We start from the raw sequence: 24366 nt of genomic DNA on the forward strand, positions 1-24366 counted from the left end.
AACCCCAAGCAACCTCAGAAGTCACACAGGGCGTCCCTCCTTCTTCCAGAAGTGAGCCCCAGGCCCAGCCCATGGACATCTCTATAGGGATCCGTACTTCCATAACGATTTCTGCTGTGCAGTAGTTCTCAGCAAGGTAGATGATCAAGTGGGTACCCAACAGCAGGGGTCCACGTGGTTAGCTCAGCCTCGACTTTAGGAGAATCCCCTCTTCTGCCTTTGCCTTAGGTTCTTCATCTGTAAGGTGGGGTAGGATGGAGAACAGCTATAGCACACCTTTCCCTGGCCTCTCCCACTTCCAGGCCCAGGGGTCGCTGAGTCTCCAATCTGTCCTGCTCTGTAGGAACCCTGGCTGGCTTCCCACCGGCAGAACCTGAGAGTGACTCATCTAACCTTCCTGTTGCCACGGAGGCCTGGAGCACCCATGTGTGGTCAGCTCAGAGGATGTCCCACAGCAGCAGACAGTTGCTCCTTGCCACTTCTTTCCTTCCCCTGTGATACTAGGATCAAACCCAGGGCCTGGAGCATGCTAGGCAAGTGCTCTACCACTGAGCCACATCCCCAGCCATTTTTATTTCCAGACAGGGTCTCACTAGTTTACCCAGGCTTGTCTGGAACTTGCGATCCTCCTGCCTCAGCTTACAGTCAGTTGCTGGGCAGATGTGCTCCACATGGGTTTGTGTGATACATCCTTGGGATTCTGTTTCCCCTCGGGCAGGATCACTGAGCTGTTGCTGGGTTCTTCTCATTCTCTCCGCCAGATGGCGCTTGATCTTGATTTGTTCCATTGCTGGTGATGTTAACTTTGATCTCTTAATTAAGATGATGTCTGCCAGAATTATAAAGTTACTCCTTTTCCCTTTGTAACAAGCAAGGAAACCATGCTGGGTTGGAGCAGCAGACCAGAGGGCCCCACAATGGAACCAATGGGTGATCTCATATACCTGAAGGCATCGGGAGAGTCACGGTTCTACCAAAGATTTGGAGGGGAGAATTAGTGATAGGAAATTAAAAGACAAGGCAATAGGGCTGGGGATGTGGCTCAAGTGGTAGCGTGCTCGCCTGGCATGCGTGCGGCCCGGGTTCGATCCTCAGCACCACATTCAAACAAAGATGTTGTATCCGCCGAGAACTAAAATAAATAAATAAATTTTTATAAAAAAAGACAAGGCAATAATTAACTACAGGAAAAACAAACAAAAAAAATCCCAGAAAAGGAAAGCAATTGTTCAGTGTTTAAATAATATTCATATAATCATAATAATGACACAATGAATATTGAATTAACCAAAAATTGTTGTACATGCTGAAGCTGGAAGAAGAGAGTATGAGTCTTCATCTCTCATAGGTAGAAGATGATCATTAATATTAATAGTTAATATTAATAATAAGCACCAGCACTTACTGGGAGCTTCTTATGTGCCAGGTACAGAGTCAGTACTTAAAAGTGTCAACCCTTAATCCTCACATGAGCCCTTTGGTGTAGATAAGGAAAATGACCGACTGGTTCAAGATGGGTCAGCTGGTAAGCGGAGAGTCTAGATTTGCACCCAGGTGATCTGTTCCTTCATGACTTTAATATTTATCCTGGGAGATTCTAGACATTTAGGTGAGGTCAAAGATGAAAGCATCATGAAACAATAGTATAAGCAGACTACTGAGAAATGTGACAGCAAATAACAGAACATCTAAAAAGAATTCAAGTAGTCACCTCCTGGTGTAGCAGCTGGGCATGGGCAGGGGTGAGGCAGGAAACTGCTGGGAGTGGGGGTTGCTTTATTTGTGATATTTGTGGCTGGGATATGACTTCATGGCAGAGAGCTGGCCTAGATGCATGAGGCCCTGGTGGGATCCTCCGCACTGCAAAGTAAATAAATTGAACGTGTCTCATTCTGTTTGGGATGCTGTAACCAGAGGCCATAGGCTGGGTAGCTTTTAAAAGCAGAGATGTATTTCTCATGGTTCAGAGGCTGAGATGTCCAGGATGAAGGCATCAGCAGTGTGGGGGAGGGCCTGTTTCCTCCACGGTGTGGCCTATCTTTGGGGGAGTCCTCGCAGGGGAGAAGGGCTAAGGGGTCTTTTTCAGGCCTCTTTTATGAAGACACTAGTCCCATTTGTGGGGAACCACCCCCAGGACCTAACCATCCAAAGGACCCACCTCCTAATGCTGTCACCTTGGGGGCCAGGGCCTCACTGCATAGATTTAGGGAAGACACAAACACTCAGACCACAGCAGCCCATGTTGCCTTCATCCACAGGAAAGGGAGATCCCAACAGTACTCAAGGGCCCCTGGAGCCCCATCAGCTTCCTGTATGTCCTCCAGAGAATTGCCAGACCCATCCCTGCCCTCTACCTCGCGAGCCGCACCCCACACTCGGGTCTCCCTCTCTTCTTCCCCCTTAGCTATCTGCCTTGGCTCCCACGGGGGCACACGGGTGTCTCCCTAGGGTTCCACTGCACTGTGTGGCCCTGTCTGAGCCTTCTCCCAAGTGAAGCCAGCCATAGTGACGTAAAGGCAGAGCCCTTGGGCCCAGGGGCCTCTCCTCCCAGGCAGAGCTTAGCCCTGGCACCTGACCAGAGGGAGGCACTCCTGCCCCACCCACTGTCCACTGACCCTCACCGTCCTAGTGGGTCTGGCAGGTGGCCCTAGGCCAGACCCAGCTGCCAAACATCACTGCCTCCCTGTCAGGTCTTACAGGTCACCTGACCACTCCCCCTACACCCCTCCACCCTCTGATTTACTGGTGCCATGGAATGGAGAAGCCCCGGGCTTTGATGGGAGACTGTCCCTCTCTGGCTATGTGGTGCTTGGGATATTCTGAGGGTCAAATGCCCTGCATCCACCCTCTCTGGGAGGCCTCTTGGCAGTGGGCAAGCCCCCATCCTGAACTGTGCATCCCTTGAGCCACAGCAGCTCGGTGTCGGGGCCACCACATCTGGGTGAGGTCCCAGGGTGCCCACTGGGAACCCAGAAGGTGGAGGCCTGGGGTGGCACAAACTGATGTTCTTTTCTGTTTAAAGAAAAAACACAAATCAATATTTTTCAAGTCCCAGCTAAGAAGCTCCTTCTTTGGCAGAGGGTCTGTGTGCCTGGGTGGTGGCTGGCCCCGTCTACAGTGAGGAGGGGAGAGCAGGAGAGGGAGAGCTGGGCCTTCCGCCTCCCTGGGCTGGATCAGGAGGGCCTCTGGCATCTGGTTTTAAGTGCACAGTCTGTTTTTCCCCCTGCTCGACCAGCAGGTTTGCCTGGAGTTCCAGAAGGAACTTTCAGGAAATTGGTGGCAATTTGAACCCAGTCTCCTTCCGGCCTCTGTGTCTCATCCTGACACCAGACCACCCAGGCGGCTGGCACTCGCCAGGAGGGGCTGAACTCTTTCGGGAGCCGCATCCGGGAGACACTGTAGAGGCGATGCCCAGGCCTGGGCTGGCTTCAGAACTGTTAGTCTGTGGTCTTGGGTCCAGGGCTCACCGGGCCTCTGGGCCCAGCAGGAATGACTACACAAAGATACACAAGGTCTTTAGCTGGACAGGCCACACCTGGCTCCTGGGAAGGACCTGGGGACTCCAGCAAAAATCCAGAGAAGTGGTGTCTCCCCTGAGGGAGCTCCAGTCAAGGAGTGGACATGCTATGGCGGTGAGGCCTTGTCACCTGGCCACACAGGTGCCGAGAAGAGCCGAGCAGACTGCCCTGCTGGGACCCCGGCCTCCGCCAGGCATGGATCCTCCGTCGAAGGCGGCTCTCCAAGAAGGTTCTGAGCTTTCAAAGGCTCCCAGTCACTCCCAATAGATCCTCAGGTGGCCACAGCCTTCTGGGAGCCCGACAGAGGTGTGTGGCAGTGGCCCGCAGAGCCAGGCTGGATGCTGAGCAGCCCCTGGAGAGGAGACATCGGCAGGCAGGGCCACAGGCCAGCGCAGAGACCTGACTTACTGAGTGCCAGCTGTGTACCAGGCAGGGGGCCACAGCGATGAGCAGATGGCCCTTGACCCCAACTGGGGAGGGCTGTCACAGAGAAATCACAGTTTGGTGTGGACAGGACCCTGCCTGCCTTCTGGCCGGGGACCCTTCATCCACCATCATGCCTGCACTCAAGAATGAATGAACCAACAAACAGACTGGGGCTGGTGTGGAGCCCCCCACCGCTGGCCCACGATCATGCCACAGCCACACCCATCCAGACCCCACCCCAGTGACAAACCCTTGGATGATCCCCCAGTGCCGTGAAGTGATTCTCAAACTTCCCCCCAAACCACCGTGCCTCCTCCAATGGAATTATCCTGACGTCCTTATTTATATTTTAAATTTGAGAGTGATGGAGTTTTCCATTCTGTTTCAGAGCAAGAAAAATATTTTTCTCCCATTCTTGGAGACACTTTTGTCTGGGAGATAGAGCCACCCTCATCCTGTGGCTGGACGGGGTCGTCAGTTTGAGAGGCTGGGATGGACCCAAGGCTGCATCCAAGCTCTTTGGCTGAACTTCAAGGCCTTGGACTCCCACCTCCATCAGCCTCAGCCTCCCGAGCCGCCCACCTGGAGCTGTCACATCCTGCGGCCCAGAACTGCGTGTGGCTCCCACCTGAACTGTGCTACTTCAGCCCCTGCCTTGGAATCCCCTCCTGAGGCCCAGCCCTTCTCCCAGCTGGAGTCTACTACTCATCCTTCAAGAAGCACCCAGCTCCCCGGACTTCCCAGTCCCAGGTGGGGTCAGTGCTCTGCCCTGGGCCCCCCTGTCATCAGATTCTAAGGCCTTGTTAGAATTCTATTTCCTGTCTGTGTTATCTGGGCTTTTTCATTGAGGACATCAACAACAAAACAAAAATCAAATCAAAGTGGCTTAAGTTGTGAAAAAAAGGGTGAGATGGATTGGTCACACCCTGGGGAAGGCGCGGATGGAGACGGCCATTGTGGCAGGCAGCTGGACCCTTGGTCTCTTGTTCGCCGCCTCCTTCTCCTGGACGGGCTTCTGGAGAGGAAGGGGCCTGGCTACTGCTCTCCAGGCAGACACCCAGGAACAGCTCCGCATCCAAGCAGAGAAATCTCCTTCCCACCAACTCCAGGTCGAAGAGTCGGGGCAGTGGGTGAGCCTAGGCCCCACATCAAATTAGGACTCTCAGGAGCTTTGAAAGGTCCTTTTACAGAGGAACAGACCCATTAGGGAAGCCCTCAGGAGCCCTCTGGGGCTGCCCTCCAGGCCCGCCAGGGTCAGTGGGAGGTGGGGAGAGTGGAACTCCAAAGCAGAGAGCCAGGCTCTCAGGCCACCTCGTCCCTGCTCCTTGATGGGTCCAACCTGAGTCGGGGCCAAGAGCTCCTGAGGCGATTATGCAGAGCACTTCCCACCAGACCAGGCCGAGGCCAGTGGAGGGGGCTGCTGGGCAGCCAGAAGGCCTCCACCAAGGGCCTGGGCTGCCTGCTCCCAGTCCCTCTCTGCACCTTTCTGTGACCAGGGGCTGGGCCCTCAAGCTTCCAGCCTGGGGCATCCACCCTCCTGTGGTGAAAGGCTGGGAGCTGGATCCACAGGACGGAAGGGGGCCGGGAAGGTCAATGCCATGGTCACTGCACCCCCGAGCCCACTACTGGCCTCTTTCTCTCCGTGTCCAGGGTTAAAGACACAGATGAATGGGGCCGTCACAGAGCTCACCCATGGGCCACGCGAGTGTGTTTTGGGCCCACCTTCCAGGTGTGGACTTAGATTAGGGACAGTGGAAGGAGGTGGGCCTCTGTTCCTTCACACCACACGGGACCTCTTCTGGGGGCCAGAGACAGACACGCCCAGATGTCCTGAAATCTGAGCTCAGGAGAGACCCCCTGGGCTGCCTGCCTGCTGGGTAGAGCCACCAGCCTAGGAGACATCCCAGAAGGGACCTGAGTCAGAGGGCAGAGGGCGGCTGGAGATTGCAAAGAGGAGGAAGGAAAGACTGAGGACCCGTGGAGAAAGAAGCCCAGAGAACCCTGTTTGGTGAGAGTCACAGGGAGCATTCTTCCTTAGGGCCCTCCCACCAGGCGCTGAGCAGGGCAGCTGTGAATGAGCAGAAGGACAGACATGGCCCTGAGACTGGAGGAGCGGATTCAGCCCACCCAGCCGCTCCCAGGTCCACCCTCTGCCATTGTCACCTGAGGTCCAGCGCCCCAGCCTCCCACCTCTCAGCTGGTCCTGGCACCTGGCTGGCTGGGAACATCATTTGCATCCAAGAGTCGGGTGCTGACCTCTGGCTCCCCGACCCCCTGCATTGCATCTTAGGATTTGGGGAAAATCCTCGACTGTAGCATGTGAAGTCATAATATTTACAAGGAATCAGACTTGGTAAGAAGTTAGAGGAATGCAAATCAAAAGTACACGAAGATTTCATCTCACTCCAGTCAGAGAAGCAATTATCAAGAATATAAGCAATAATAAGTGTTGGCAAGGATATAGGGGAAAGGTATACACATATATTGTTGGTGGGACAGCAAATTGGTACAACCACTATGGAAAGCAGTACGGAGATATCTCAGAAAACTTGGAATGGAACCACCATTTGACCCAGCTCTCCCACTCCTTGGTTTATACCCAAAGGACTTAAAATCAACATACAGTGACAAAGCCACATCAATGTTTATAGCTGCTCAATTCACAATAGCTAGACTATGGAACCAACCTAGGTGCCCTTCAACTGATGGATGGATAAAGAAAATATGATATATATACACAATGGAATATAACTCAGTCTTAAAGAAGAATGAAATTATGGCATTTGAAGGTAAATGGATGGAGCTGGAGACTATCATACTAAGCAAAATAAGCCAGTCCCCAAAAACCAAAGGCCAAGTATTTTATCTGATAAACAGATGCTGATCCAAATGGAAGGGGCGAAGGGAAGAATGAAGGAACTTTGGATTGGGCTGAGGGGAGTGAGGGGAGGGGAGGGGAGGGGGTGTGGTGGAGGGAAGGACAGTGGATGAGATGCACATTGTTACCCTAGGTACGTGTGCGACTGCACTACCAGTGTGACTCTGCACCATGGACAGCCGGAGGAAGGAGAAGTTGTGCTCCATTCGTGTACAATGTGTCAAAATGCTTTCTACTGTCGTGTATAACTAATCAGAACAAATTTAAAATAATAAATAATTAAATTAAATTAAAAGAAAACACCTCTAAGAACGGAGAGGCTGTGGTGGCCTTGGAAATTTTGCGGTCTCAGGAGTCATTTCAGCAGCTGGCTGAGGGGGAGCCGAGGGGAGACCCCAGCCTCCTTACTTCTCAGAGCCCACAGATGCCCTGCGCCCCGGCCCTCCTGCCGGTGCTCTGGAGCACAGGGCCGCAGAGCAGGCGGCTGCAAACACACCCCTCCTGAGGGGCTCTTGGGGGAAGGCTGGCTCCCGAAATAACTTGGTGATTAGAAAAGCCCCTTCCCTACAGCACCGAGTAACAGCTGCCGAGCGCTGTTTCTGTGAACGAGCAGCAGGCATTTGGTGAAGGTTCTTCCCTCTCTCCAGGGTCTCACATCAGCCCATGCGGCAGACACAGCTGGGCTCTGCCAGCGTCTTCTCTGGCAGCGACCCACCCAGTTGGCGCAGTGCCCCAGGATGGATGACCAGCCCCGTCACCATCCAGTGACGGATTCCTTGACAGCCCCCCAGAACTCCCATGCAGAGGTGCTCCGGGCGACCCCAGAAGAAGGCGGAGCCTTGAAGCCCCATGGAGCAGCTCTTGATGAAGGCTGAACCCCAACCGCTCACATCAAGAACTGATCACTGAAGGAGGAGGCTGGCAGGGATGGAGGGCGGTGGAAAGCCTTCCCTGGCCGCCTCCCCGGGTGTTAGCACATGACCCAGGCTGGACCCAACGAAGCCTGGAGTCTTGGCCATCAAGATTCGGTGAGCTGCTGGTGATCATCTTCCCTTAGAGGGAAGGCAAGAATGAGACCATTGGGCAGAGTCAGGTTGCCTAACAAAATACAGGTCGCGGGGTAAACTGAATTTCAAATTAGCAACCAGTAATTTTCTTTGAAGAAATAGTGTTTAGTATAAGTATGTCCCAAATGTTGCCTGGGATATACTTATACTAAAATTCCATTGGTTCCTTGTCTGAAATTCAGATTTAACTGGGCATTGTCGAGATATACTCGCTGCATCTGGCAACCCTAGTGCATGGGAGTTGAACTCAAAGTTTCCTGGCACCACAGCCTGACTTCCCCCTGCTCTTCCAAGGAGGGGAGTCAAGGGATAATTTCCTTTTTAAAAAAATCTAGCTTGAGCAGGGTTTCTGTCCCTTACAGCCAGAGGAGTCCTGGTTAACATAGCAACAGATGGTTAACATTCAGAAACAAACATGGAAATCCAGGGGACGGGAAGCCCAAAGTTCAGAGCCCTGGGCTCCAGGACTCTTGAAGGAGGACTTCTGGGCTGAAGGCAGACTCTCCACTTCTCTCGGTGGCGGGTGCCATGCTGTCTGCACAGGGTGTGGCTGGTGCGGACCCCACGCTCACTCCTCTTGCTTCTGAGGCAGAGCTTCCCTGGCCTCCATCCATCCCTGGGGACATGGCCCCTCTGATACCTCCCTTGCTTTCCTCTCTAGGCCACTGTTTTCTACTGAGTTTAAAATGATGGTCATGTCGGTGTTTGTTTTCCATTTGCAACGCAGTCTGTGCCTGCCAGGCCACCAGAAACCTCACGCTGCCAACATTTTAGAACGAAGGTTTCCTTGCACAATAAATACCCTTCGCAGCAGCCCTACTGTCTGCAGTTGGAGTTGGGAATCACCTAAATGGCCAGCCAGGGAGGACTGGGGAGTTCCCAGGATGCTTGCCGTCCCTGGGGTATCGTGCATGGGATGAAACTGTGAGCGTGAAGACCGTGAGGCCGTATGGAGCACGCTCAGGATAGGACAGAATATGGAAACAGAACACTCAACTGCTTGTAGACAGAGCCTGCTGCCTTGTAAGAGGCCCCAGGAGGAGAGTGGGGGCTGCCCGTCACTCCCTTCCTACCAGGTTTTTTATGGTGCTTCTTTTTACATATATAGATTTCCAACGGGAGCAAACCCACCCTTTGCTTCTCCTCCTGGGTAGGAGTGCAGAGTGGCCGACCTTGGCTCTTTGGACCACAACATTAAATGCCTGAAGAGGATAAAGGAAAAGGAGGTGGCAGCCTGTGCGTCTTAGTGACAGTCACTCCTGGCTTACTGGTGTTTCCTGCTGAGACCAGCAGGAACGCACTTCCCAGAAGAGGAGAGAAGCCAGAGTTGGGTAAAGCGGATCCCACTCTTGGCTGGAGCCCTGGTCTGGGACCCGACTGAGGCAGGGGAGGCGCAGATGCCTGGGGTCAGCCTTGAGCTGCAGGTTTGCCCAGCAATTTCTCTCCCCGGAGCAAGTGCTCCAGATGTGACCTAGTGGCTTTGCCACTTGGTAGCTGTGACCTTGGGCAAGTGAAGTGACCTGTCAAGCCTTAGTTTCTTACTTGCAAAATGAGGACCTGAAGGCCTTGGCCATGGCTGAAATCCCAGCCACTGGAGGCTGAGGGGGGAAAAACTGCAAATTCCAGGCCACGTTCAGCAACTTAGTGAGACCCTGTTTCAAAATTAGACAATAAAGAGGATGGGGATGTAGCCCAGGGGCAGAGTGCTTGCCTAGCGTTATGAGGTCCTGGTTTCCATCCCCTAACACTGCAAATAAATAAATAAATAAATAAACAAATAACAAATGAATAAGAAAATAAAACAGGTTCTCCTGCCTGGGCTGTGGTGGCCGTGGTGGCTTTACCTTATAATGGCAGCAGCCTCCATGCTGTGGCCTTCCAGAGAGTGTGCCTCACAGAGCACTGGGGTGGAAGGAGCCAGGGGCACTCAAGAGTCTGCTGTGGGGAGCAGAGGGGAGCCCGGGGAGCCCAGTGAGCCTCCAGGAAGATGACTTTGGTTAAAACCGTGAGCGCAGAGACAGCAAGGGCCAGGACAGCTTCCTGGAAGCCGGGTGGACGACCCCAAAACATGGGAGCAAAGGCCGGATTCCGGGGAACCAGGAGCAGGAGCTCTGCGGCACAGGGGCTCTGGGCCCTGTGCCCCTCTGCGCAGCGCAGGCCTGGGCGGTCAGCCGTGGTGCACAGGCACAGTGGACCCGGGGACTCCTGCCGTGCACGGTGGAGCCCAGCCTCGCGGGAGGACACAGAGGGTGGGTGCACTTCAGGCAGGAGAGAAGGAGATGCAGAGGGAGGTGTCCTCCAGGGCAGAAGAGGTGTCTGGTGTTTGGGCTCCAGGAGAAGTGGGAGGCAGCTGGGACAGAACACCGGTGAACAAGGGAGAAACCATGAAGCACCCTGACTAAGAATAATGGACCCGCTGGACACAGTGGCGCACGCCTGTCATTCCAACTGCTTGGGCGGCTGAGGTAGGAGGATTGAGAGTTCAAAGCCAGCCTTGGCCACTTAGCTTAGCGAGTCCTTGTCTCTAAATAAAATATAAAAAAGGGCTGGGGATATGGCTCAGTGGCTAAGCGCCCCCGGTTCAATCCCTGACACAAAAAATAAAACAAAACAAAAAAAGAATAATATACCTAAAAGAGCAGGGGACAGATGATGGGAAGGTGCTGGAGAGTCGGTGTCGACACTTGGCAAAGTCAACAAACCCCAAGATGGAAACCGAGGCAGGGAGTGAAAAACCACACGAACTAGACTCCTGCTCCCTGATGTCTTCCATATGCTCCTATCGTTCAAGAGAGGTTTTGGAAACAGAATTTATTATGTGACAAACTATTTATTTGCGGTTGAGCAATTCCTTCAGTTTCAAGCGAAATTATTAATGTACTATTAAAATCAGCATTAAGAGAAGGATCCCAGATTTATAAAGGATTTTTGATCCCTTCTTCTCAAATCTATGTCTTAAAGAACATTCACCTAAAGCTACTTTGGCCGATTTCTGGGGACTGGATTGCTGTGACTGTTGCCTTCACACCCATCTGTGTGCTCATCTGCACTGTTCAAATTCATTAATAGCAAGAAGCACGCATGAGTTCTTCAGAAATATTAGTGATTTTTTTTTCTTTAAAAAAAGAAGGTATAGCCAGGTGTGGTGGTGCACACCTGTAATCTCAGACACTCGGGAAGCTGAGGCAAGAGGATTTTGAGTTCAAGGCCAGCCTCAGCAATTCAACAAGGTTCTAAGCAACTTAGTGAGACCCTGTCTCTAAATAAAAAGTAAAAAGGGCTGGGGGTGTGGCTCAGTGGTTAAGTGCCCCTGGGTTCAACCCCTGGTACAACAAGAGTGTGTGTGTGTGTGTGTGTGTGTCTTGTGGTTAATGGTGAGTGAGGAAATCTGCTTGGCTTAGTACCCCCTCTTTGTGCTCTTCTGGTTTTTGTTTGTTTCAGTAAAAATGAGACTAATGGAGCGGCGGGGGAGGGGCCTGACTGTCAGCCTGACTTACTTTATGGTTTTTATCTTCAAAAGTGCTTCTTCAAATAAAATATGGGGGTAAGTGTGGCGTTAGCCAGGGGTTGGGGTGGGCAGAGGAGGCTGGAGTAAACATCACCCCAAAGGGCAGAGTGACCAGCGGAGTGACCAGAGGGCACAGGCTTTGGACCAGCGGAGCTGAGCGGCCCCTTCGTTCCCCGGCAGTGGGTGCTGATCTACTACAGCAGGCAGGAGATGGTTAGGCTTGGGAACGTCAGGCCCTCCAGTCCCCAGAGCCAACAGGGAAACTGGCCCACAATGGTTGCACCACCCTTCCTTGTACCCCAGGCCACTCTGGACAGGAGATCCTCCCCCTCTGGAGATGTCACACGCCAAGCTCTGCTCTGGCACCACCACCTCACCGTCCACCCTGCAGGCCCCCCGGCACCCCCTGCTCCCAGACCCCAGCTCCTGTCTTTCTCCCCACTCTTGGGTGCCTTTCCCCTCCCTCCTGGTGGCAGGGCAGCTGCTGGAGGCCTCCCTGGGTTACTGAGGGACACCCCTGGGCAGCATCTCCCTCAGAAGCAGAGGGCACAGGCTTTGTGTCTGGAGCGAGTGTCCAGCGGTCATGGCGGAGGACACCTGGACCTACCAGGGCTCTCGTGGCTACTGCTCACTCGCATGTTCACAACCGCACAAAGCCAAGACTCTGAAGCACAGGAGTCAGGAAGGCCCGGCCTCTGCAGCCTTGCCTGGGAGGACGGGTGAGTGGGGGAAGGAACGGGGCAGACGGAAGGCACCCCAGAAGCCAGCCTCTGCCCTGGTAGGAGCTGGGCACCAGCCGACCCCATGCTGGAGAGCCGGGCCAGGTGGCTCCTGGGCTCTCCCCCCGTCCCCAGCCCTGCAGCTCCTGCTTCTGTTGTGACAACCTCCTCTCCTGCCCTTTCCTCTGCTCTTGCTTTTTTCAAACTGTGGTTTATCGGGAGAATGGTTCAAACGGGGTGATAAGAAAACAGCTGAGGTTGGACAGCTGGGGACCAAGCAGTTACCGCCCTGGGCTGAGGGACTCTGACCCAGGACAGAGAGCTGCCCTGATTGGCCCAGATCACGTCCGTTCGGGTCAGTGCAGGGTTTCTGCTGGGCTTCCGGAGAGACTGGCCGGAGCTCCCGGGTCTTGTATTACGGGGTCCCGCTGATGTCAGCTGGTTTAAGGTGAACGGTCTGCAGGCAGGCTGCAGGTGAGACAGGTTCTGGGGACGTCCTGAGTGTGCTTTCCTTGGCTCCTGGGCTCCGCTGTCCCCGCTGCTGCCTCACCCTCAGGCCTCCTGTGGTGCTGAGTCAGCTGCCCGGGCTCCTGGCTGCACACCTGTTGGTCTGAGTTCAGAGAACTGGGGGGGCTTGGCCTAAGTCTGCGTGGTCACTCTGATCTGGCCAAGTTGGGCCCTGGGCCCTCTCCACACGGTGGGGAGGGCATCCTGACCAGCCAGGCTCGGGTCACATGCCACATCCCAGCTGTTAGAACTCCCCAGATTGCACATATGAGCTCCCCAAAGGGGGACAGGCACCGGGTGATCCTTCCTCACTGGCCTCGGGGTCACAGGATGGGACCCCAGCCTCCAGGTGGGAGGTAGTGAGCCCACCTTCCCACATCTCTGCGAGGACAGCAGAGCTGATGACTGTCACCACCAAGGAGCAGGAAAGGGACACTGACTTTTCCTCGGCTCTGGGTTACTTTCACCAGGAAGAACACTCCCCTTCCTGGGTGCTTCCCGGTCTGAGGGACGGTCCCTGCAGCTGCCGGCTTCCAGCCTTTGCCACAGGGTGACCTGTCCTCCCGGAGGCTTGGGATGTGTCTTGCACTCATTTCCATCACCGTGGTCTTAAGGGTCCTGCCTGGAGCTCCCCACTTCTGTAAGGAAACACAGTTCCTGTTGCCACCCTGTGATGTCACCAAAGTCTACTTGGGTCTTGTCTGCTGTTCGTGATGAGCAGCAAATTCTGGGCTCTAATACCTCCCTGTCCTCCAGGAACACAACACAGTGACCAGGCCCACCTCACTCTGCTCCGTTTCCCAAAGACAGAATTAAAGCATGAGTTCTGGCAAAAACAACTTTATTGTTTAAAAAATAAATGTGACATTTGACATAGAAAAAGGCATTTAAAAAACTGTTTTGAAAGGTCGAAAAAGGCTTTTGTTCTGAATGTGTCTCATCCTGTTAGCTGTTGTTAAGTTTCCATAAAACCCAGGGGTAGCGACAGCCGGGCTCCTTCTTGCTGCTGGGCAGTGGGTGGCTGTCACACCCACTGACTCCCTCCACCAAGAAGAGGACCTCCCTCTTCTCCCCCCACAGAGGCCCAGATCCCAGGTTGCCCGGTGTGGGGCAGAGAGCAGGGACACAGTCCAGGTCACAGCCAGCCCCGGACACACACACACACACACACACACACACACACACACGCTGGTTGTCCACGGCCCCAGCTCCCCAGCACGAGTCCAACTCAAGCTTCCAGTGGGAGCCGCAGCTCCTCCCTCCCCCCAGGCAAGGGCAGGACAACCCTGGTGCCCACTCCCACCCCGTTCTTCCAGTGGGCACAGTGGGCAGAGAGTGGGGGAGCTGACTGCCTGCTTCATGTCCCGGGAAAACAAGGGCAGAGGAGTTCTGGGAACTGCGGCCCAGGGCCCCTCCCCCGCCTCCCGTCCCACCAGCTTCATTTTGGGGGGCAAAGACCAGAGCCACACGCGGCTGTGGCGCTGCGCACCTCCACTTGCCACGCCAGCCACCAGCCGTCGGAACCCACAGCTCTCTGCCCCTCCCATAGCAAGGGACAGAAAGATGCAGAGATTTCCTTCAGAGCACCCCGAGAGCAACGCAAGGGCTTAACGAAAGCTCATCCCTGGGAATCAGAGTAAGCAGAACTAGTGAATCCAGTGTTCCAAACCTCCGTCCCGCCTTGGTCACACACAGACAGGCACATCCCCAGACCCGTTTGCAGACGGATTCCTCCCCAGCGTTGGCTGGAGGGACGTCTCATGCAGGGCACTGCTGGCTCCGTGTCTTGCCAGACTCTCTGAGAGGCACAAGCCCCTCAGCTCCAAGGAGTGGGCTCAGCTGGACCGGAGCACCCAGGAGCTTCTCCCTCACACCCACCGCCACGGAGCGCTGACAGTACCCAGGGCCGGGGTGTGCACGTTCCCGGGAGGCATCTTCAAGAACAGATGCTGCTCTGGGCTCGGTCCCTTCATGGGAGGCGCTCCTCACAGGGCAGACTGAAGCGATGGGAGGGCCAGCTCCGCTCCAGAGTGGGAAGGGCCGCAGGACATGGCACCCTCAGGTGTGTGGCACAAAGGAAGCAGCACAAGCCAGTGACCAGCCCGGACCGGCCCCGAGCCACCAAGTGGAGGCTGGACGGTGCAGGCTGATCCCTGGGCTGACAACAGGGGCTCAGTGGGTGCACGGTCGGAGCAGGCGGGGGGACGAGAGGACACAGATGTGCCTCCAGCTTAAAGCTCAGGGCCCCCAGAGCAGAGTAGAGCCCACCAAGAAGTCTAGACTGCATTGCTGGCTCAGGTGACCTCTTGGGTTCTCATCAGCTGCCAAGGCTCTGGGGAAGACCTTCCTACCCCAGGGGCTGCCTCCCGCCCCTGCACAAAGCCATCACCAAGTGCCTGTGTCCTCAGGGTCTGGGTGCTGGTGTTGAACAGCTGCAGGGACAGCTGGAGGGAGCGGGGTGTGCGAGGCCAGGGTCAGTGCCCCTCATGGGCCATGTGGCCCAGGATGTTGGAAGCAGCGGCCTATTCAGGCCCTTAGCCTCTCTGCAGCCTTGCTTTCAGGGAAGGCAGGAGGTGACCGAGCAGGCCATCCCATGCCCTTCCTTGCCACGGGTTCCTTTCCTGACGCAGACACTGCCGGGCACATTCCCACCAGTGGCTAACGGCACACAGGGCCCATCTGCTTAAGATAACGGCCCGGCTGGGCAAAGCTGTTGCAGGGCTGCTTATGTGAGGTGGCACATATTTGTAGGAGAACCAAACAATGTTTCCGAAGACTAAATTCTAGGAAACAGCCCTGCAAGTTTTTCTGGAAGCTTCTCCCTTCCCTTCTCTTCCAGCTCTCTGAAGAACAGGGAAAGGAGGGAAGCAAGACAGACAAAAGGGAATTCTCGGACCAGGGACTGAAATTTTGGAATGAAAACCCTCCAGGAAATCTTCTGATTTATTAGTCCAAACAATAGGAAGCTTTGATTGTGCTCCTGATTTGGGGGCCCAAGAGTGGGAACAAAGCATTTCTGTGGAGCAAGGAGCAGGGGGTCAACAAGATGAGACGGTTGATCTTGTAGTTAGCAGAAACACTGCCCTCCAGGTGGGAAATCGGAACCCAGCTACAACCACCAGAAGGTCCCTCAAGTCTCTGAGGCAATTGTACACCGGTGGCAATAATGTTTGCTCTGCAGATACTCACAAGGTCCCTCAAGGAGGGGCCTCTGTGCACTAGTCCTGACCAGAGAAACTGACCCCACCAACGGGAGAGGAGGAGGCACTGCCCAGTGTAGGCAACAAGGTCTGGAATTGAGAGACCCGTTCTGAGTGGGGCCGTGGGCTGGCCGGTGGTCACCAGACAGCATCCTTAACCTGTGCTCAGTTTAAAACCATCAGTAACCAAGGGTGCCACCACCCACGTCGAGCTGTCCAGAGGACTGAGCAAGATGGTGCTGTGCGCAGTGTTTGGCAAGGGCCCCTCTGTGAAGACCACACAGCATCTCCCAGACAAGCTGCAGGTTCCCGCTTCAGACTGCCTCGTCACCATCTCCCACCCCTCCCCAAGGAAGGGAGCGACCCTGCAGCAGAGCCTCGTGCCAGCAGGTTGGAGCAGCATCCAGATTGCCTCTGCCTGAGCCAGGCCAAGGGCAAACATCCCAAGGCCCAGGCTAGACAGCTGCCTCCGGTCCTCCATCGCTGGGAGCCCCAGGTGGGAGCTGCAGGACAGAAGGCTCCAGCCGCAAGGCTGCCCACCTGTGGGAACTGCCCATGTACCTCCCTCTGAGCCTGGGCGTCCTGAGTTCCTAAGAGGGTAGAAAGCTGGACTAGGTGGGGGCTTGTCAAGCTCTGTGTCAACTCAAGCCCGTGGACTGCAAGCAGCACTTTTTAAACGAAAAAACCAGAAAACAGAGGGCATCCCAGGTCCTGAGGGTAAGAATCCGTTTGTGAAACTGGCATGAGACACACATTTGTACACAGATGTGACTGAGTCGTGATTCATATTGCGGATCACAGTCCAAATGGCTGAGGCGCCCATGCTCGGTGGCCCTGGCTCTGGGCCGCTCTGCTGCCTGCCCCCGGGTGAAGGGGAAAGGCGGGGGGAGCCAGGGATACTCAGACCCTGGCGATATGACCCTCCTATATGACTGATGGAGGCTCCTGATCTGGAAGCCTTTGGCGTTCGTGCCCCACGACTCCTGCACACTCTCCACAGATAAAGGGCAGTTCTGAGGCAAGTCACTCCTGAGTAAGAACAGGACACTCTGGCCCCTGACTGGCAGTGACTCACTCTTATTCAGAAACGGTGACACAAAGCCCACTCACCCTTGCTCCTGGAGATACTGGGGCACGTGGAGGCCCCTTTCGCTCTGGTTTTGCAACCACAGAGGAATGAGTCCTTAAAGAACAGATGGGGGCGTGCTGCGGTCAAGCTCCGAGGGAGGCAGATTGGGAAATGAAAGGAAATGGGAAGAACTGAAGAACCGGCGCTGGCCTGGCTGGGGATCGCTGCCAGGGCCAGGTTGGTGGCGGCGTGCTGGCGCCCCCTCATGGCCAGAGGGGGAACTTCGGCTGCAATCAAGGGCCCTGAGTGCTACATAAAACGCCCCCCACCCCCAGCCTAGGTGCTGCTCTGCCAGGGGCAGCTCTTAGAGAGATGTTCTGTCGGGACTGGGTCGCTGGAGGACCAAGTAAGAATTTTAAGGTTGCCTTTCACGTGGGAGCTCTGGCTTGGGCAACTATTACACACACACACACACACACACACACACACACACACACCTCCAGTGAAATTGAGAATTGTTTTCAATCTGAAGCCTGGAAAAAAGTGTAAACAGTTGAAAGTAGAGAAACAGATTTCCTGATGCTCCTCACCACTGAAAGCCCTCCCCGGCCTTGGGGGCATGACTAAGTGGGCAGTGGAAACAGAAAGGACAAGTGTCCGGGGAACTTGGCTTTCTGTTGTTGGCTTTCTTGGAAACAGTTTCAGAACCCACCCTCCCTGACCTTGGGGGTTTCAGGGAGACCCCTACACTGGCCACCCACTGAGGCCCAGTCTTAGGCAAGGCGTTGGCAGTGCAGTGGGAGAGGCCAGGAGACAGGAGGGCACCAGGCTCAAGCCAGGTGGCCTGAGAGGTGGTGTGAAGAGGGCTGCCATCAGCTTGTCCCCTACTGCAGCCAGTTGGCCAAATAAGCCCTCAGAAAGGGGCAGAGACGCGGCCACCCCACAGGGCTGCCTGATCTGAGTCCCTTCATGTCACATCTCCCCACATCAGGGAATGACGTAACTGGACCTTCCCTGGCAAAACAGCCACTGAGAGTGGAAACCCCCACCGAGGTACCCTGAGATGTGAATGACCCTGTCACCACAGGGATCCCTGGAATGGCTGAATCATGCACACCCAGGACGAACCAGAAGGGGGATGTGCTGGAGAGAGGACAGTGGGCAGAGGGTCAGGTCCTTCCTGAGGGCACTGGGGAGCCAGACCCCCACCCCCCAGGGCAAGGCAGTTCTCAGCTGAGAAAAGAAGCCACTAACAGGTACTAAGGGTTTCTGGGGACTTTTGTGGTCCCAGAACTTATTGCTGTTTTCCTGTTACCAACCCTTATCTCTATAGAGGGAGAGGCAGAGGGGCAGCAGGGAAATGGAAGGGCCTGGGGACCCAGAGGACAGAGGCACCCAGAGACAGAGCAGGTGGAGGCACCTGGAAGAGGACTGGACGTTTGGCTGAATGTGCAGAGGCTGGATGAGGGGGTGGCTAGAGGAGGCAGGGGTTGGCCTGCTAGGTGTTGGGACCGTCTGCAGCCTCCCTGACACAGGGCAGAGCACGCAGGGGGCCTTTGTACCCTTCTCTCTATCAACCCAGGCCCTCTCCAAAGGAGCCAGTTCAAGGACTGCCTCCCTGGGAAACCACCCCTGATGGACCTCGCCCACTGCGTTCCCTCTTCTGACTGCTGGCTGCGTCTCCCATCTCTCTTTGCCTGGTTGATACTGACGTGTAACTGCTGGGGGTCTTTCCTTGAGGTTTCTCTCCTGACCTGGATTTGAGGCACCTCAAGAGCAGAGATCCCATTTCGCCTGTTTCTGTACCTGCCCATCACAACCGGGTGGGACCAATGGTCACAGGGGCTGGGAAGGGGCCTTTGGGCCTGACACTGGGCACATTGGACAGGTGGGAAGGTTGGGGGGCAGGGAGACGGCAGGTGAGAGAAAGCCCAGGAACAAGCAAAGGGTGAGGATGTCCGCATCATCCCAGAAAGGCCTCAAAGTCCATGTACCAAACCAGCTGGCCAGATCTAGGCAGCACGCCTGAGATGGGCCACTTCTTGGGCTCGTGGCCCACACGGCTCACCAGCATGGCAATCTCACGCTTCCTCCTGCCCATGACCAGGACTGCCACCTTCTTGGCACGATTGATGAGGGGCAGGCTGAGGCTCATGCGCTGGTGTGGCCTGAAGGGGCTCTCGGTCAGCACCACCAGCTGCTCGCCATCCAGGCCAGCAGGTGACTGTGGGAAGAGGGAGGCCGTGTGCCCATCGGTGCCCATGCCCAACAGTACCAGGTCGAAGCTGCTGTTGGTCACCAGGGCTGAGATCTCCCTGGCGTAGGTCTGGGCGCCCTGGTCCTCCTCGGCACAGAGCCGCTGGTGCAGGTGCACAGGCATGGGGTGGATGTTGTAGTAGGGGACCCTGACATGCTGCAGCAGGTGAGCTTGCAGGCCCTGGAAGTTGGACTCCGGGTCCGAGAGTGGGACGCAGCGCTCGTCGGCCAGCCACAGGTGCGTGTGGGCCCAGGGGAAGCCGAAGTGCCCCGTGGCCAGCTGCTGGAACAGGGCTATGGGGCTTGAGCCACCTGAGAGCGCCAGGTGGAACTTGCCAAAGCGCCGCACCGCCTGCACTGCAGTGGCCTCGATGTCCTCGGCCAGCTTCAAGATCAGCTCCTCAGGCCAGGCGGAGACGAGCGGGCTCTCTCGGTATGTCGCTCTGAGAACCTGGAAGTCACTAGGCCTTGGGGCAGACCCTGGCCCTGGCACCAGCTGCTCTGGCTGCTGCTGGGAAAAGAAGAGCTGGCCACCACTGAACTCAAGGTCCAACAAATGGCCACTCTCGGCCCCCGCGGGGTAGAGGCGTGGGGCCTCACGGGCCAGGCTGTCCAGCAAGGGGGTCCAGAAGACCCAGGAGGCTAGCAAGTTCTCCGTGGTGATGAAGGACTCCTTTCGGCGGTGGAAGATGTGCGACAGGAGGATGGAGTAGGCATCCTGCTCCCCCACGGGGCTGTAGGCGTAGTAATCCGACAGGGGGCGACCGAACAGGCGGAGCCCGGGCCGGTCCTGCACCTCCCTCCAGGTCTGGGTGGGCAGCGACGGCCTGAACAGGTTCCGGCTGACCAGGATGGCAGGGTGGCCCAGCTCGCCGTGTCCGATGTGGAAGACGATCTGCCGGGGCAGACACTGGCTCTGCTCCGAGGCCCAGTGCCTCTCGCTCTGGACACAAAACGCCCGGTTCTTGAACAGGACGCGAACGTAGCCCACTCTCTCATCCAAGGCCTTGCCGGACATCAGGATGAAAGGAACGCCCTCCCAGCGGAGGTTGTCCACGTGGACAAGGACGGCTGCAGTGGGGAAATGGCAGAGGGTGACCCCGCAGCCCCAGGAGCCGGAGGCGCCCGCCCACCTCTGTGCTGCCCTCGTCTGCCTGTCCCCGCTCCTCTTCCCAGTCAGTGCTCAAAACCAGCCTGGGGCCGACTCGGTGGCTGTGACACCCGCTCCCTGGAGCCCCTCCGGGAGCCCTGGTCTCACTGGCCTCGCAACCTGCAGCCTGGAGACTTGAGAAGTCCCACATGGGGCCAGCAGGGTGAGGGATCCTGACACCTGGGGGCAGGGGACGTCCCGCAGGGGAAGGCACATCCCCCCTCTGCCTCCTTTGGGAGCCTGCAGGATGCCCTGAGCAAGGCCTCAGGTGGAGGCCGGGGAGGGCCGTGTGGGGCACGTCCTGCTGGTGCCCAGAGCTGACAGCCCTCCACACCAGGCTCCAGCCTGGCTCGGCTGCGGGGCTTCACTGGCGGCTCCTTTCCTCACCTGCGGAGTGGGGACCACAGCCACGGCTGCCTCACGGGTCTGTGCGCGCGGGGATTAAGTGGGGTGATGTTTGATGCCCAGTCCCTCAAACAGGCTCCACGAGCAGCTGCAGCTCCCCTGTGGGCATTCCCTGCGGAGGAGGCAGCCCTCTCCCGGAAAGTGAGGAGCCTCCGGGACTGTCCAGAGAATGGCTCCGGTGGGCATCTGCTGGCCAGTGTGTGCACTCACAGGAAGTGTGTCTGGCGATACCTGACAGGTCTGCACCTCCCTTGGGTGGCCAGACGTTAGCTCCATGAGAGCAGCACCTGGTCTGAGCCTCACAGAAGTCTCACAGAGCCTCTGGAAGCTTCCGTGGGCTGGGCCTGAACAGAGGCCAACACGAAAACAGGACGTCCTTAGCACATCCTCTGCCCAGAGAGTGCCCTTGGTGACCCACTGCCTTAGACTGTAGAAGGTCAGAGGGGCAGGGCCGGTTGCCATGCACTGAGCATTCCTGTGAAAGTCCCACCCCGAGTCCCTGCCACTCAAGCCCAAGGGCACTGGGCTTGGAAAGCCGCCTCCAGCTGCTGGCCGCCCCACAGCCCAGGCCCTGGAGCCCACCTGCGAAGGTCGGTGTCAGGCTGTGGAAGCTGTCTGGCTTCTGCAGCTCTCTGCGCACCTGCCCGCTGTAGGTCTGATACTGGCCCAGGACGGCGCTGCCCTTCTGCAGGCCCCGCAGGGCCTGGAAGGCCTGGAGCTTGTGCCGCAGCACGGCCTCCGAGCTGCTGACGTTGGGGGGCAGCTCCATGGCCACGAGCGTGAGGATCTCCGTCAGGTGGTTCTGCAGGGTGTCGCGGATGACGCCGTATTCCTCGTAGAAGCTGGTGCGACCTGAGCGGGAGGGAGGTTCTGTCAAGAGGACCCCCCACATCTGTCCTGGCATCCCTGTTCTCAGTCCAGAGGGCCTGTGCCAAGGAGGGATGCCAGGGCAAACCTGAACAGGGACGGGAAGGGGAGGCTGGGAGCCACCACCCTTCCACGAGAAATCCCCTAAGAGAAGGCGCCAGGTCCCTGAGCCCCTCCAGGAATCTGTGTGGGGAGGCTCCAGTGCCAGACTGCGTGTGCAGACACGTGCCAGGCCCTGGCCCGGCTCCTGCTGGGCTGGCAGGAGGCTCAGCACAGGAGCGGGCTGTGGCCCTGGTCTGACTGCCCCTTCCTAGTGTCTGATCTCGGCAGCAAACTTGACTTTTACTTCTGCATCCTGCCACCTAGTGGGGTGACAAATGCCACCCGATGGCCTGGTGCACACACACCCAGGGCAACTGCAAGGAGGTGGGAAGGAGGGAAAGTGGGAAGGAGAAAAAGGAAGGAAACAGAAGTACAGACTGCGACAGAAGGGAAAGGGAAAGCCCCTCTGAGACAGGAGGCGTCCAGGGAGCAGCAGATCAGCTGCAGGACCTTGCAGTGCACCCCCCTGAGGCAGGAAGGAGCTGGGCCTCCGGGGCAGATAAAGGCCAGCAGGATGGACACAGTGGGTGCTGAGGCTGAGGAGGAGCCCAGGCTGGCGGGATGAGGCGAGGAGGCTGGACTTTGTTCCAGGCTCCAGGCAAAACCACGGGAGTGTTCGAAGCAAGCCAGACCCAGCCCACGTTAGAGGAGGGGTCTGGCCTGCTGGGGGGAGAAGGTTGGAGAAGCAGGGAGACCACGGAAGAGGCTGCTCAGCTGCCTTGAGGGGAGGAGAAGGGGCACCCGCTGGAGCTGACAGACAGGGAAAGCATGAGCAAGAAGAAGGGACCAAAGATAGGTGCTAGAACCTGGGCTTAGGCAACAGGCAGATGGGAAGACGGAGTGAGGAACAAACGGTGCAGGAGGAAAACAGAAGCTCCAGTGAGACGTTTGAGACATGGAGCTGGCAGGTGCACAGGGCAACAGGAAGTAGCCCCGGAGAACACTGGCACAGGGCCCGGGCAGTGGCAATGCCGGGGCCTGGCGAGGTACGGAACACCTGACGGTGCCACTCTTTACACTGCAAAGGTCCTACGGGGACAGGTACCAGCTACAGAGTCAGATGTGTGAGGCCCTGAGTTCTAGCCCCAGCACAACACACACACACACACACACACACACACGAAAGACAGAAAGACCCACACCCGGACACAGACAGCGTATGATGCCCCAATGAAACCAAGCAGCACATGCTCAGGGAATCGGACATACAAGGAAGGGTAAAGACAAGCAAGAAATAATCCACCCAAAATTGGGAAAAGTAAGGGAGAGGAATGGGATAGAATCCAGAGCTACTTAAGAGATGAGAGGTTCTGCTTAAACAACTGGCAGGAGCTGGGCATGCAGCTCAGAGCAGAGCCCTTGCCCAGCAAGCATGAGGCCCTGGGTTCCGTCCCCTGCACCTCAAAATAAGTACACAAAAGTGAAAACCAGCTGGAGATGCGCTAGGGCTCGCTGGACCATGGTTTTACATATTTTGTATTTGTAAGCATTCTCTCTGATCTGGCATCTAGTTGACATTTAATTCAGACAGGAAGGTGTGGGCCCCAGTTCAGACCTGCAGGGCCCAGCACATTCCTGCAGATGGCCACCCTGGGTCCTTGGCACCTGCCCTGACCAGGTCCTGGCCTGTGTTCTCTCCGGCCAGCTGGATGGCAATTGGGACCAGGACGTAGCTGGTGGAACAATCTGCCCTGAATTCAGCCCAATAAGCCACTCTTGGCAGAGGCACCAGCACAGCACTGCGGGCAAGAAACGCAGACAGCAGCTGGACGCAGTGGTGCTCGCTTGTAATCCCAGTGACTCAGGAGGCTGAAACAGGAGGGTCCCACATTCTAGGCCAACCTCAGCAACTTAGGGAGACCCTCCCTCAAAAATAAAAAATAAAAAGGACTGAGGATAGGCTCAGTGGTTAAGCACTCCTGGGTTCAGCCCCCGGTGCCAAAAAAGAAATGCAACCAGCAGCCCACTCACGTATAGGAGGCACCCTGGACGCCTATGAAGATGTCCACTCAAGCCAGAGCTTGAGGGTGTGGCTCTGGCCAGGCAGCCTGACCCTGAGGTACGCAGGACAATCAGCCCAACTACACCAGCCCAAACGCCAAGTATCCCCACTGAGAAAACATGGCTGAGCTCTGTAGGCCACGGTTCTGGTCTTCAAAGTCCTTACAATATCGTTGTTAAGACATCAAGGAAAAGGTGACAACGGTAGTGACAAAGTATGAACGTTCATAATGTAGTCCTCCCAATAACAATGTCTATGGAGATCCTGCCATCATCCCCCCAACTACAGTGTCTACCACCCCATTCTAAAATATAAAGAAAGTGAGGTTCAGAGAGGCTGGGTTCCCTGCCCACGCTCACACAGTTGCTGAACAGGTGAAGAGGAGATTCCAACCCAGGCAACTGGCCCCAGAGCCTGCGGTTCTTACTACTTACCTCCCTTTACCTCCCTGCTCCTTGATTGTGTAAGAGAATATTAAACTCAGTGAGCAGCCAAGAGGCCTGAGCTCTGAGCTTCAGAAACAGTGTATGGGGGTGCTAGAAGGAAGGGGCTGAGCTGGGCTTGGAAAGGAGGGTCCAAGCCAAAGGTCAGGGTTCCCAAAGCCACAGCCAGTACCAGTGTGGAGAGGACGGATGAGGCCTCCAGGGCCTGTGTCCCCGGGTGTGTATGCTGGGGGCGGTTAATCTCGCCTC

General features: G+C 56.3%; 1 protein-coding gene across 4 annotated transcripts in view; it reads right to left on the reverse strand.

The window, feature by feature from the left end:
- Nucleotides 1–13447: 13447 nt before the first annotated feature.
- H6pd (hexose-6-phosphate dehydrogenase/glucose 1-dehydrogenase) overlaps nucleotides 13448–24366 on the reverse strand; it is a 29716-nt gene continuing 18797 nt past the window's right edge. For all 4 annotated transcript variants that reach the window (XM_046424453.1, XM_058572679.1, XM_046424454.2 and 1 more), the window contains exons 4-5: nucleotides 21286–21555; nucleotides 13448–20219 (exon numbers count right to left, since the gene is read on the reverse strand). In XM_046424453.1, coding sequence (XP_046280409.1) covers nucleotides 18856–20219; nucleotides 21286–21555 — 1634 coding nt within the window. In that variant the 3' untranslated portion in view covers nucleotides 13448–18855. The remainder of the gene's footprint in view (nucleotides 20220–21285; nucleotides 21556–24366) is intronic.

This window comes from Marmota monax, unplaced genomic scaffold (assembly GCF_021218885.2).
Source record: "Marmota monax isolate L192 unplaced genomic scaffold, Marmota_monax_Labrador192_F-V1.1 WCK01_AAM20220418_F8-fsc00080, whole genome shotgun sequence".
Lineage (NCBI taxonomy): Eukaryota > Metazoa > Chordata > Mammalia > Rodentia > Sciuridae > Marmota > Marmota monax.